The sequence below is a fragment of the Lipotes vexillifer genome, unplaced genomic scaffold (assembly GCF_000442215.2).
Source record: "Lipotes vexillifer unplaced genomic scaffold, Lipotes_vexillifer_v1.1 scaffold586, whole genome shotgun sequence".
NCBI lineage: Eukaryota > Metazoa > Chordata > Mammalia > Artiodactyla > Lipotidae > Lipotes > Lipotes vexillifer.
Genome location: NW_006781860.1, coordinates 336,616 through 349,439, shown reverse-complemented (window position 1 = coordinate 349,439; position 12,824 = coordinate 336,616). Strand labels below are relative to the sequence as shown.

The 12,824-nt window shown below is 43.6% G+C and overlaps 1 protein-coding gene and 1 non-coding gene across 2 annotated transcripts in view; one reads left to right on the top strand and one right to left on the bottom strand.

The window, feature by feature from the left end:
* The window catches only part of CTPS2 (CTP synthase 2), a 122,098-nt gene that overhangs the window by 16,723 nt on the left and 92,551 nt on the right, over window positions 1-12,824 (top strand). The window contains exons 5-8 of the mRNA XM_007454843.1: window positions 6,320-6,436; window positions 6,945-7,028; window positions 7,870-7,950; window positions 11,238-11,389. Of these exons, the coding sequence (XP_007454905.1) occupies window positions 6,320-6,436; window positions 6,945-7,028; window positions 7,870-7,950; window positions 11,238-11,389 (434 nt within the window). The remainder of the gene's footprint in view (window positions 1-6,319; window positions 6,437-6,944; window positions 7,029-7,869; window positions 7,951-11,237; window positions 11,390-12,824) is intronic.
* TRNAE-UUC (transfer RNA glutamic acid (anticodon UUC)) lies at window positions 8,992-9,063 on the bottom strand. Its single transcript has one exon. It is a non-coding gene; the product is annotated as a tRNA-Glu (tRNA).

The following is a 12,824-nucleotide window of genomic DNA, read 5'->3' as shown; positions in this document are numbered from 1 at the left end:
GCAGGAATGTGTCATCAACTTTGAAAAGAGGGATCGTGAGGTGGAGGGGGTGGAGGAGTGCTGGAGGGGAAGCGGGGTGGGCAGAACCTCATTTTACACTGCGAGGGTCTACAGATACTGTTAGTATTTGGCTGAAAAAGAAGCAAAAGTATCTCAGGTTAGGAAAGTAACCAGTAGAATTAACAATTGAGCTTGGTATCTGGGGATGGGGGTACCAGAGAGCTGCATCCTCATCTGTCACAGCAGGAAGTCCACCTATGTTCATTAGAGGGTGTCTGAAATAGCTAAGTTGAGGAAGAGCTGAGATGGATGAGCTTTGGTTTAGAGATATGGAGGTAACTACCAGAAGAAATCCCAGCAAAGAAGTTAAAGCACTTGCTGGGCTTCCCTGGTGGCACAGTGGTTAAGAATCTGCCTGCCAGTGCAGGGAACATGGGTTCGAGCCCTGGTCCGGGAAGATCCCACATGCTGCGGAGCAACTAAACGCATGCACCACAACTACTGAGCTTGCGCTCTAGAGCCCGCAAGCCACAACTACTGAAGCCTGTGCACCTAGAGCCCGTGCTCTGCAACAAGAGAAGCCACCGCAATGAGAAGCCCGCACACCGCAACGAAGAGTAGCCCCCGCTCGCCCCAACCAGAGAGAGCCCGCGCGCAGCAACGAAGACCCAACACAGCCAAAAATAAATAAACAAAGTAAATTAAAAAATAAAGTGCTTGCCTTGGGGAATCAGACTTGGGAGAGGGAAGAGTGGGGCAGGGAACTCTTGCTTTCTATTGTAAGCTCTGCTGTACAATTTGGTTTTTAACCATGTGCGTGCATTATTTTACTTTTTGAAAAAAAACTTATTAATGTCAACTTGAAGGTGCCATTTAGCAATTTCAAAATCTTAAAGATCAGCCCAAGACTGATTTTATTCAAGCCCAGCAAAGGGTCGGACAAGCCCTCACACCTTTGGTTTACAGTGGTTATTTGTTGCAGAGTACCACCTTGTCCAATATAGTAGCCACTCTCCACATGGGGCTGTTGAGCATGTGAAAGTAGCCCATCCAAACTGAGACGTGCTGTGAGTTTAAAATATAACTGGGTTTCAAAGACTTAGTATGAAAAAAAAAAGAATGTAAAGTGCCTCATAATTAAAAAAAAATTGGTGATGTTGAAATGATAATATTTTCGATACACTCTGCTACATAAAATATAGTGTTAAAATTAATTTCTCCAGTTTAATTTTGCTTTTCTCCCATTTATTTATTTATTTTATTTATTTATTTTTGGCTGCGTTGGGTCTTTGTTGCTGCATGCGGGCTTTCTCCGGTTGCAGCGAGCAGGGGCTACTCTTCGTTGCGGTGCGTGGGCTTCTCATTGCAGTGGCTTCTCTTGTGGAGCACAGGCTCTTGGCGCAGAGTGAGGGCTCTTGGCGTGCGGGCTTCAGTAGTTGTGGCACGTGGGCTCAGTAGTTGTGGCTCACGGGCTCTAGAGCACAGGCTCAGTAGTTGTGGCGCACAGGCTTAGTTGCTGCACGGCATGTGGGATCTTCCCAGACCAGGGCTTGAACCTGTGTCCCCTGAATTGGCGGGTGGATTCTTTTTTTTTTTTTTAATTTTAATTTTTTATTTTTTAACATCTTTATTGGAGTATAATTGCTTTACAATGGCGTGTTAGTTTCTGCTTTATAACAAAGTGAATCAGCTATACATATACATATATCCCCATATCTCCTCCCTCTTGTGTCTCCCTCCCACCCTCCCTATCCCACCCCTCTAGGTGATCACAGAGCCCTGAGCTGATCTCCCCGTGCTAAGCGGCTGCTTCCCACTAGCTATCGATTTTACATTTCGTAGTGTATATATGTCCATACCACTCTCTCACTTCGTCCCAGCTTACCCTTCCCCCACCCCGTGTCCTCAAGTCCATTCTCTACGTCTGCATCTTCATTCCTGTCCTGCCCCTAGGTTCTTCATAACCATTTTTTTTTAATTCCATATATATGTGTTAGCAGACGGTATTTGTTTTTCTCTTTCTGACTTACTTCGCTCTGTGTGACAGACTCTGGGTCCATCCACCTCACTACAAATAGTTCAATTTTGTTTCTTTTTATGGCTGAGTAATACTCTATTGTATATATGTGCCACATCTTCTTTATCCATTCGTCTGTCGATGGACCCTTAGGTTGCTTCCATGTCCTGGCTGTTGTAAATAGAGCTGTAATGAACATTGTGGTACATGACTCTTTTTGAATTATGGTTTTCTCAGGGTATATGCCCAGTAATGGGATTTCTGGGTCATATGGTATTTCTATTTTTAGTTTTTTAAGGAACCTCTATACTGTTCTCCATAGAGGCTGTATCAATTTACATTCCCACCAACAGTGCAAGAGGGTTCCCTTTTCTCCACACCCTCTCCAGCATTTATTATGTGTAGATTTTTTGATGATGGCCATTCTGACTGGTGTGAGGTGATACCTCATTGTAGTTTTGATTTGCATTTCTCTAATGATTAGTGATGTTGAGCATTCTTTCGTGTATTTGTTGGCAATCTGTATACCTTCTTTGGAGAAATGTCTGTGTAGGTCTTCTGCCCATTTTTGGATTGGGTTGTTTGTTTTTTTGATATTGAGCTGCATGAGCTGCTTGTAAATTTTTGAGATTAATCCTTTGTCTGTTGCTTCATTTGCAAATATTTTCTCCCATTCTGAGGGTTGTCTTTTGGTCTTGTTTATGGTTTCCTTTGCTGTGCAAAAGCTTTGAAGTTTCATTAGGTCCCATTTGTTTATTTCTGTTTTTCTTTGCATTTCTCTAGGAGGTGGGTCAGAAAGGATCTTGCTGTGATTTATGTCATAGAATCTTCTGCCTGTGTTTTCCTCTGAGTTTTATAGTGTCTGGCAGGCGGATTCTTAACCACTGCGCCACCAGGGAAGTCCCTATATTGTGAATTGATGAGCATCATAAATTTAGTCAACATCCATCATCTCACATAGTTACAATTTTTTTTTTTTTTCTTGTGATGAGAACTTATAAGATTTACTCTCTCAGCAACTTTCAGAGAAAGATTCCTTTCCTTAAAGGCAAAATGGACATTGCCCATCCCATAAATCTGTTTGACTGCTGCTTCAGTTTTGCCTTTGGATAGATCTTAACATGTTGTTATGGGTGATGTTTTTCCCTGTTGTGCGAGGAAAGAATTAACTTAGGACCTACTCTAGTAATAACACTGAAAGTGTCTGATCACAGTAACGATAATGGTGAACCAGAGGAGAAATGGGACTTTCCAAATTGGCAGAGAGGGTGCAGTGGGGGTGGAAGCCGAGAACGTTTAAAGCTTTTGCTTCCTTTTCCGGATTCCCTGCTTACTCCCACAATAGCCCCCATCAAAAACCAGAAAATGCGTCCTTATGGTTTAGTTTAAGTGCAGACCTCTTTTTTTCCTACATATTTTCCCCCCATTGGATTCTGGTGTATTATAGTTAGTGAGCACTTACACCCCTCACCCCCTGCCAGTTTCCTGATTTCATGTTTTATTTCTTGGATTTTCATAATTAATTTTGTCATTCACTTACAGAATGATCATATATTTCTATCTGTTCCATAGCCAGGAGAGTTGAATTTTAATTATGTTTTGTTATCTTAGTTAAAGTTAGTAAAGAATAATCTCTTCTGTAGCAATGAAATCCTCAGACTTCTTAGTTTGATTCTGTTGTAATTATGGTAACAGGTACTAGAACGCTGTGACCTAGGGCTTATATTGAATTTCAAGACCGTTCTGTACTGTCCTGACCCCTAGCCTAAACTCCCAGTGCTGTGTGCAGGGCTCTGGACTTGTGCTGGAGATACGGTAGGCAAGTTCCTGCCCTCATGGGCCTTACAGCCCAGTGGGGTAGAGAGACAGGAGACAAGGACTCAAATAAAATAATGGCACCTTGTGCTGTGTTACTAGGAAGGGGAGAGACAGGGTGCTTTAGGTGGGTGGTCAGGGTTGGGCTCTCTGTGGGGGACACAGCTCCCCGGGCCGAAGGATAAAAAGGAAGTAAGATGTAGATGATGAAGGTGGGTAGCAGGGCCTAAGGAGCAGGAAGGAAGACCGTAACCCATCTGAGGACCTAAAAGGCCAGTGGGGCTGGAGCACAGAGGTGGAGGCTGGGGGAGTAGGGGGATGGGAAGGGGGCAGGTGGGAGTGGGGCATGAGATGAGATTAGAGATATGTTTCAGGGTCAGATCATGTAGGGCCTTTTGTTGGCTGTCTAAAGGAGTTTAGATTTTATTTTTAGTCAAGCAGTGAGCTGCTGAAGGTTATAAGCATGGGAGAGATGTATTTTGAGTTTTAAAAGGTCACTCTGCTGCTGTATGACAGATGGTTGGTAGGACAGGAGAGGGTGGAAGCTGGGAGGCCATTAAAATTGGGAGCAGCCAACTTTTTCTGTAAAGGGCCAGATAGTAAATATGTTTGGTTTTGCAGGTCAGAGAGTCTCTGTCACAGCTACTCCACTCTGCCATTGCAGTGCCCAAGCAGCCTTAGGTGACGTGTGGGTGGGCGTGGCTGTGTGCCAGTATAGCTTCATGTGTGAAGATAGGCAGCAGGCCATCTTAACCACCGCAGGCTTAGACGATTGCCATAATCCCTGCAAAAGATGGTGTTGGCTTGGGCGTCTAGGGTGGTAGTGGTGGAAATAGCAGTGGAGAGATTTTCAAGAATGTTTTGGAGGTACAGCTCACTGGACAGGGTTGGTTGAGGAAAAGGCGGGAATGGAGGATGATTTCCAGACCTCTAGCTTGAACGAGTTAGTGGTAGGAGATGTTGTTGCTGAGATGAGGGAGAAGCCCCCAGACAAACAGGCCCAGTGCTGTGGGGACCAGGAGTTCAGTTTGGGCCATGGTAAGTTTGAATACTTACTGATCCGTCCAAGATGTCACGGACAAGTTGGCTTCAAAGCCCAGCGGCGCTGGGAGGAGAGGTCCGGGCTGCAAGTAGATTTTGGACCCAGTCGAGTAGCAGAAGCCAGGGAAGGTGGTGAATCCTGGGCCTGGGCCCACCGTGATCTCTTCTTCCTCAGCATCCAGATCATTCCACTTAGTGCCCAAGTTTTGCTCTTGCTTTATTGTTCTTCAGCTCTGCCTTATTCTCCTCGCTAAATTCCGAGCTCCTCAGGAGCCGGTTGTCTTAAGTTCTTCCCAGCAGCTCATTTAAAGTGTTGAGCCTGTAGTAGATGCTCAAATGCTAAAGAATTAATTAAACAATCTGGGTGATAATCTTTAAGTATTTAAATATGGTGAGGATGAATGCGTTAAGGTGAAATTTTATCCTTGTCTAAAGTAAAATGCTTAAGTAACTTTACTGGAAGTACAATGTAAATTAAGTTAACATTTGTCAAAGGATTACACTGTCAGGAATATTCTCGGGGCTTTTGGTACTACTGCTTTCAGAGAGCCAGCATGTTTTAGTACAAGTGATTTAATTCTGGTAGTACCACCATTACAAGGAGACTGTTCAGCTGCATACAGGTGTGTGTGTGTGTGTGTGTGTGTATGTGTGTTTGTGTGTGTGTGTTCATGGAGTGAGAGAGAGAGAGAGAGAGAGAGAGAGAGAGAGAGAGAGAGAGAGAGAATATGCTGTTTCACACCGGGCAGAACCAGATGGCTCTCCCTTTTCTCATATTGTCACCGGATTTGAATTCTCCCTTCCAACGGGACCACTGGTAGAAACTAACTGATCTCGCTCCTCTGTGGTGTATATTCTGGATCTTTTTATCTGCTTAGGAATTCCCTTCTCTTTTCTTAAAGTGCTCTTTTTTTTTTTTTAAAACAAACCCTTTTCCAAAAACAAATTATTTATTTATTTATTTTTGGCTGCGTTGGGTCTTCGTTGCTGCACGCGGGCTTTTCCCTAGTTGGGGCGAGCGGGGCTACTCTTCGTTGCGGTGCGTGGGCTTCTCATTGCGGTAGCTTCTCTTGTTGCGGAGCACGGGCTCTAGGCACGTGGGCTTCAGTGGTTGTGACTCGCGGGCTCTAGAGCACAGGCTCAGTAGTTGTGGCACACGGGCTTAGTTGCTCCACGGCATGTGGGATCTTCCCAGAGCAGGGCTCGAACCCATGTCCCCTGCCTTGGCAGGCAGATTCTTAACCACTGTGCCACCAGGGAAGTCCCACTCCTTTTCTTTAAAAAAATTTTTTTTCAGTCTTGATGAGGTGAAGGGTTGACAGCCTATTAGTGATCCCCATTTTCGGGGGACTTCAGTTCTCACGCCTAGTGTATTAAGAATTGTTCTGTTAATCTGTGTACCACGGAAGCTATTTGATCTCTTGTGTCTTTTTTTTCCTTTCCCAGCTGGGTGGCACCATTGGAGACATTGAAGGAATGCCATTTGTGGAAGCGTTCAGACAATTCCAATTTAAAGCAAAAAGAGAGAATTTCTGTAATATCCATGTTAGCCTTGTCCCACAGGTGAGCTTTCCAGATAAGTGTGTAGTCAGCAACTCCTGTAGGTCTTCCTACGATACTCTGTTTATTCCACTTTCTTTTTGTTTCGGCCGCATCGTGTGGCATGTGGGATCTTAGTTCCCTGACCAGGGATTGAACCTGCGCCTCCTGCAGTGAAAGTGCAGAGTCAACCACTGGACTGCCAGGGAAGCCCCCTATTCCAAATTTTTTTTTTTTTTTTTTTTTTTTTGGCGGGTCCGCAGGCCTCTCCCTGATGCGGCCTCTCCCGTTGCGGAGCACAGGCTCCAGACGCTCAGGCCCAGCGGCCATGGCTCACGGGCTTATCCGCTCCGCGGCATGTGGGATCTTCCCGGACCGGGGCACGAACCCGTGTCCCCTGCATCGGCAGGCGGACTCTCAACCACTGCGCCACCAGGGAAGCCCCCCCATTCCAAATTTTAAACCAGGAAGCCATTCATTATCCAGGAGAGCTAGATGTCCAGTGTACTGACAGTGACCCATTTCTTTTCAGCCCAGTGCTACTGGAGAACAGAAAACCAAACCCACACAAAACAGTGTCCGTGCGCTGAGGGGGTTAGGCCTGTCTCCCGATCTGGTGAGTTAAAGAGAGTGGGTAAGTTTCTTGGAACAGGACCTCCATTTCTTAAACTATAACATCATCTAAGTCCTTCCTAGCTCTCAAATGGTTTCTATGACTGAGCTTTTTGTATCTGGGAGCTGGGGAAGACTTATTCCCTCATCCTCAAGTGTCGCTTCACACAATTCTACACTGGCCATCTCTTCTTCTCTGGGTCCTCATTTGATTGGCCACACTGACATCTGGGCAAGTGCAATGTCCTGTCATTTGTGTGGTCCCTGGGTCCCTTAGAGGGAGGTGGGACCTGGGAGGTTTTCCTGTGAGCCTGCTAGGTCGGGCTATCCCTGCTCTTATTTATAGCAGTAATCCAGTTACTGCCAGTAGTCTAGATCAGAGGCTGGCAAGTAAGGGCCTGCAGACCTGCCTCCTGTAAAGGAAGGTGTCCACATTTGTCTCTGGCTGCCTTTGTTCATGGCGGTACCGTGAGGAGTCAGGGCAGCAGCTGCATGACCTGCAAAGTCTAAAGCTTTTACCATCTGGCCCTTTAGAGAAAAGTTTGCCAACCCTTGGTCTGGCTCTATTCTTGTAGTTTTAAAGAAGTAACATTTGTGAGCCTTGAGTCTGTTCGCTAGAAATGCCCTGACATTTCCTACCGGTGGATTTGTGTTGAGTTTGGTTACACTTGATTGTATTAGTGCTCAGACCAATTTCTAGTAGCCCAGGGGAACGCCCAGGATGGAGAAATGCCCCCTCGGTCCAGTCTCCTGGAGCAAAATTAACGTAGTGTCCTCCTGAAAATCAGTGGTGGTGTGACAGCCCAATTCCTGTCTGCTAACCCGTGTGTAATCGACTTTGACAGATTGTCTGCCGAAGTTCAACGCCGATCGAAATGGCTGTGAAGGAAAAGATTTCTATGTTTTGTCACGTGAACCCTGAACAGGTTAGTGCTGCTCTTTAGATTTAGATGCCTTGCAGGCGCTTCTGCTGATGGCCAGCATTTCATACCTCTTAAATTATCGTATTACTTTTCACAACATTTATAAAAGATTTGGGGGACTCATATGCAACTACGGCTCCCTTGCCCTTAAGTGAACAGTCTTGAGACTCCTGAAATAGATTGTGTGTTTCACTCCTTAAGTTTTAATTGTAGGTACAAAACCAGGTGGGTTGTTTTTTTAACTTGCAGTCCAACCTCTAGAGTGAGAACCATTTGAAGCCTGCTTATCGTCTCTTTATCTTGTCTTTCCAGGACACTTATGGCTTTTACTTTGATTTCTCTTTTGTACTTGTTACAGCTTAACTCACCCCAAACCACACATTATGGTGACATTCACACTATCACTTTTGATTACATCAGTGACCTCAGTTCAGTTCATTGCTACAGAAACCACTGTGACGTAGGTTCAGGTCCTCTGTTCTGCAGGACTTTCCACCTGGGTATCCAAGAGCCGGCTTTTCTTTTCTCTTTCATCTGCTTATCTCTGTCTCTTGTTTGCAATAAGGCTCAGGCACAAGGGATTGGAGTTTAAAAAGTGATATGACCGGTGCTCAGGAAAAGGGTGAGGTTTGTCAGAAACCTTTTGTTTTCTTCAGATTAGCTCGGGGTTCTCTGAAGCCTAAAAACCACCTAATCAGATTTCTGAGTCTCAGGAGGCAGGCTGATGTATTCACTGCCTGATGCTTCAGGGTCAGCGCACAAGTCTGAACTCCTTTGAAAAATGTGATGGCAGGTTTAAAGCACTCTCCTATATCTGTGTGTCGTCAAGCCATTTTGGTTTTGTTCCGTTGTTTTTTGTAAATAGTACTTGGTGTGGGTATCACACACATTTAACCTGGTTTCCAAAATAGAAGGATACAGCTTTTAGAGTTGGGTTGCTGAGAGCTCTGAGAACAGATGATACAGTCCAAACTTTCAACCGTATGGAGTCTCTTTTCTTTTCTTGTTTTTTTTGGCCATGCCACATGGCTTGTGGGATCTTAGTTCCCCGACCAGGGATTGAACCTGGGTCACAGCAGTGAAAGTGCCGAGTCCTAACCACTGGACCACCAGGGAATTCTTGAGTTTATTTTCTTTATAACTATAGATTCTGAAGAATGTTCTGTCTCATCAGTCCACAGGCTAGTCTATTAGCCATTTTTTAGCACACTGCTTTTTTTAAAAAAATTTTTTATTGGAGTATAATTGATTTATAATGTTGTGTTAGTTTCTGCTGTACAGCAAAGTGAATCGGCTATACATATACATATATCTATCTACTCTTTTTTAGATTCTTTTCCCATATAGGTCATGACAGAGTATGGAGTAGAGTGCCCTGTGCTATACAGTAGGTTCTTATTAGTTATCTATATTTTATATACAGTAGTGTGTATATGTAAATCCCAATCTCCCAATATCCCCCCCACTACTCCCCACCCCCACACACCCAGTAACCATAAGTTTGTTTTCTACATCTGTCAGCACATTGCTTTTTCTCATATGAGTTAATTCTCCCATTTCTTAGTTCCTGGTGAACTTGCGTTTAGAGCTCTTCTCACCTGGATTGCTGAGGAGGGAATGGAAAGTCACAGGTGTCTCTGTGATGTTCTCTGTTACCGTGATTTTGAAAAAATGTCTCTGGCTTGGAGGATAAATGAGTAAATAGCTCCACACCTCATGCCTTCCACTTGTGGGAGTTGTGGCTGTCCAGAGATTTATCAATAATTTTAATTAATAATTGGGATGGAGCCTCATATCAGTGACATCTTGGCACTTTGAATTGTATCAGGGAATGCATGGGTGAGACACAATAGTCTTAAGTATCAAGTTGTCCATGTCCAAACAGCTTAGGAACCCTTGGTTGGATAGCTATGGATTGGGAAAGACTGAACACATAGAGTTGGCAGAACATTTCTTGGCATTTATTTAGGATGTGGCAGATCCTTAAATGCCTGCCAGTAGCCCTTTGCATGTACCTGAGAGGGTGGTGAAAGCTCGTTAGGGTGTGAAAAACAACCACACCACCTGGCATTTAAAAGAGCCTTTTCCCCCTCACAAGTGTAATTAATTTAACTGTGTTAATGTGTGCTTCTAAATTTACCCAAATGAAGGGAGCACAGACAAAAGCAACTACAGAGGCAGCAGCAACAACAAATGAGTGAACAAACAAACTTCATACCTACACTTAGAAGACAAGATGTATGTATTCATTGCTACTGCCTTAACCTAGGCTTAGAAGATGGTACCTTGGGCCATGTGTCTTGGATATTGACATATAAAGCATTCATGTTCCAGTACCAAGTCTCTGACACCCCCTGGGGTTCCTGCAGTTCAACTCAGACACTAACTACCTGGAGTGAGCATCAGACTCCACAGGTCTTTATAAGACTGCCCTGCACTTCAGACACTCGCCGCAGGTTTCTATTGTCCCAAGCCACCCACACTTCTGCCGGGCTGACTACAAAGTTGAAGCTTCCCATAACCAGCTCAAGTTTGCTAATTCTCTAGAATGACTCACAACTCCGTAAAGTGCTATATGACTGTTTAATTGTAAAGGGTGCCGGTGAACAGCCAGATGAAGAGACACACAGGGCAAGGTCTAGGAGAGTCCCAGGCACAAGAACTTTTATCCCTGTGGAGTCAGGGTGCACCTCCTTCCTGGTACACCTGTAAATTCACCGGCGAGGATGCTCCCCTGAGTCCTGATGTTCAGCCTTTTGATTGGGGTTTCATTACGTAGGCATGGTGGAGTAAATCATTGGTCACCTGATTGAACTCAGGCTCTAGCCCCTGTCCCCTCCGTGGAGGTCAGGTGGCTGAAAGTTCCAGCCTTCTAATGACCTGCTTGGTTTTTCTGGTGACCAACTCCCTTCCTGAAGTCATCTAGGGGCCACCCCGAGTCACCTCATTAACTTAACAAAGTTACCCCTATAACTCAGGAAATTTTGAATGTTTTTGAAGCCCTGTGCCAGGAACTAGGAACAAAGAATGTGTATATAGGGAAATATATATATATATAGTCTATCATAGCATCCATGGTTCCAGATGTAGAATAATGACTTCACAGTGTTTTGTAATTAGATCCAAGTAACCTTGTGTTAATTCTGACTCCTGTTTAGGTGCTGTGTTCTTGGTTTTCTTCTGTCAGTAAAAATAAACTGCCATCTCGAGTTTTGCCTCATTTTTATGTTCATTTTTGTGGCGTACTTGAGTTGTTCCATTAAATGTGGTGTTTTATCATCATTAATCAGGTTATATGTATCCACGATGTTTCTTCCACCTACCGAGTACCTGTGCTTTTGGAGGAACAAGGCATCGTTAAATATTTCAAAGAGAGACTGGATCTGCCTATTGGGGATTCTGCAAGTAATTTGCTTTTCAAGTGGAAAAATATGGCTGACAGGTACTGTGAAAGGAATTACTAATGTAAGTTTTCATAATTCTTGGGTTTGGGGGTAGCACTGAGGTGTACCTTAAAAGGTAACTATGTAGCGTTCCACTTTCCACATGGGTATGTTTGGTTCTGGAAATATCTAAAGCTCTAGCATATTGTTAGGGTGTTTTGCTGTACTCTGAAGATTTCTGGGGCCTTTGATTTTGCTTTACTAAAGCAAAGTGAATTGAAGGCATTTGGATTCCAGAATTTTAAAGAACTTTTGGAAGCATTTATTTATTAGTTTATTATTTAGTTTCTGAATGTTTTAAACAGTGTAAAATGCTACAGGCTTTGTTTTGTTTTGTTTTGCTTATTTTTAAGATTTGGCTAACATTTCTTAAAGAAAATCCTTCTGAATGGGAAGTTTTGGCTATGGCATTGTTGTTCTATCCTGCAGTTATTAACTATCAGTATCGGCATTAAAAACCCCTGATAGGTTTTAGCTTTAAGACAGTCATATTAATTTCAGCAAGCTTTGTCTAATTTGATGTCGTATACAGATTAAATCCCCATCACCTGTTTTCTTTTACTAACTGTTGATCAGGCGTGACTCCATAAAGTGCTGGCTGCTTGACTTCTCCTGCAGCAGAAGTAGAGGCAGTAGACGCGGTAACAAATGAAGGCTCTGGAGTTGCTAAGGAGTAGATCTTAAAAGTTCTCATCACACAAAAAAATTTGTAACTATGTGCGGTGATAGATGTTAACTAGAATATTGTGGTCATCATTTCGTAATATATAAATATATTGAATCATTAGGTTGTACATCTGGAACTAATGTAATGTTGTATGTCAGTTATATCTCAATGAAAAAACGTAAGCTCTGGTGTCAGGCACCATAGATTCAGAGCCCAGCTTCTCCTTTCACTAGCTGTTTTTGAGTTTGGGTAGATTACTTAACCTCTCTGGGCTTATTCTCCCATCCATATATAACCGGGGGGATACTAGTACCACGTTGTGGCACTTATGAGAGAAAATACACCAGGCCTTAACATCATATCAGGCACTATTGGTTACTGATGTCAGTAACAATAATTTAAATGATTTGATGATGACAAAAGCACTGATCTTTGGTAGATGACTAGTAGATTGAAAGTTACTTTGCCCTTTCACTTAAAAATTTTAAAAGCGTTTTAGAATTTCTGGGGCAAGAAGAATCACAAACAAAGCACATTTTCTGAACTTAGGTGCCCCCATGACTGGTGATACAACTAAGCCCCTGTCCTCCAGAATGCTTAAGGAACCAGTCACTTTGTAGGTATTTTCTGAGTAGCTTGGGGTTGATCCTCTTTAAGCACTAGAAACTTTAATATTTTAACTCTTCGTGTTGGAAATAGTTCTAAATTTTACTCTATGCCTCTGTGCTTTTTTTTTTTTTTTTTTTTTTTGGTTCCCGGGCCCCCCC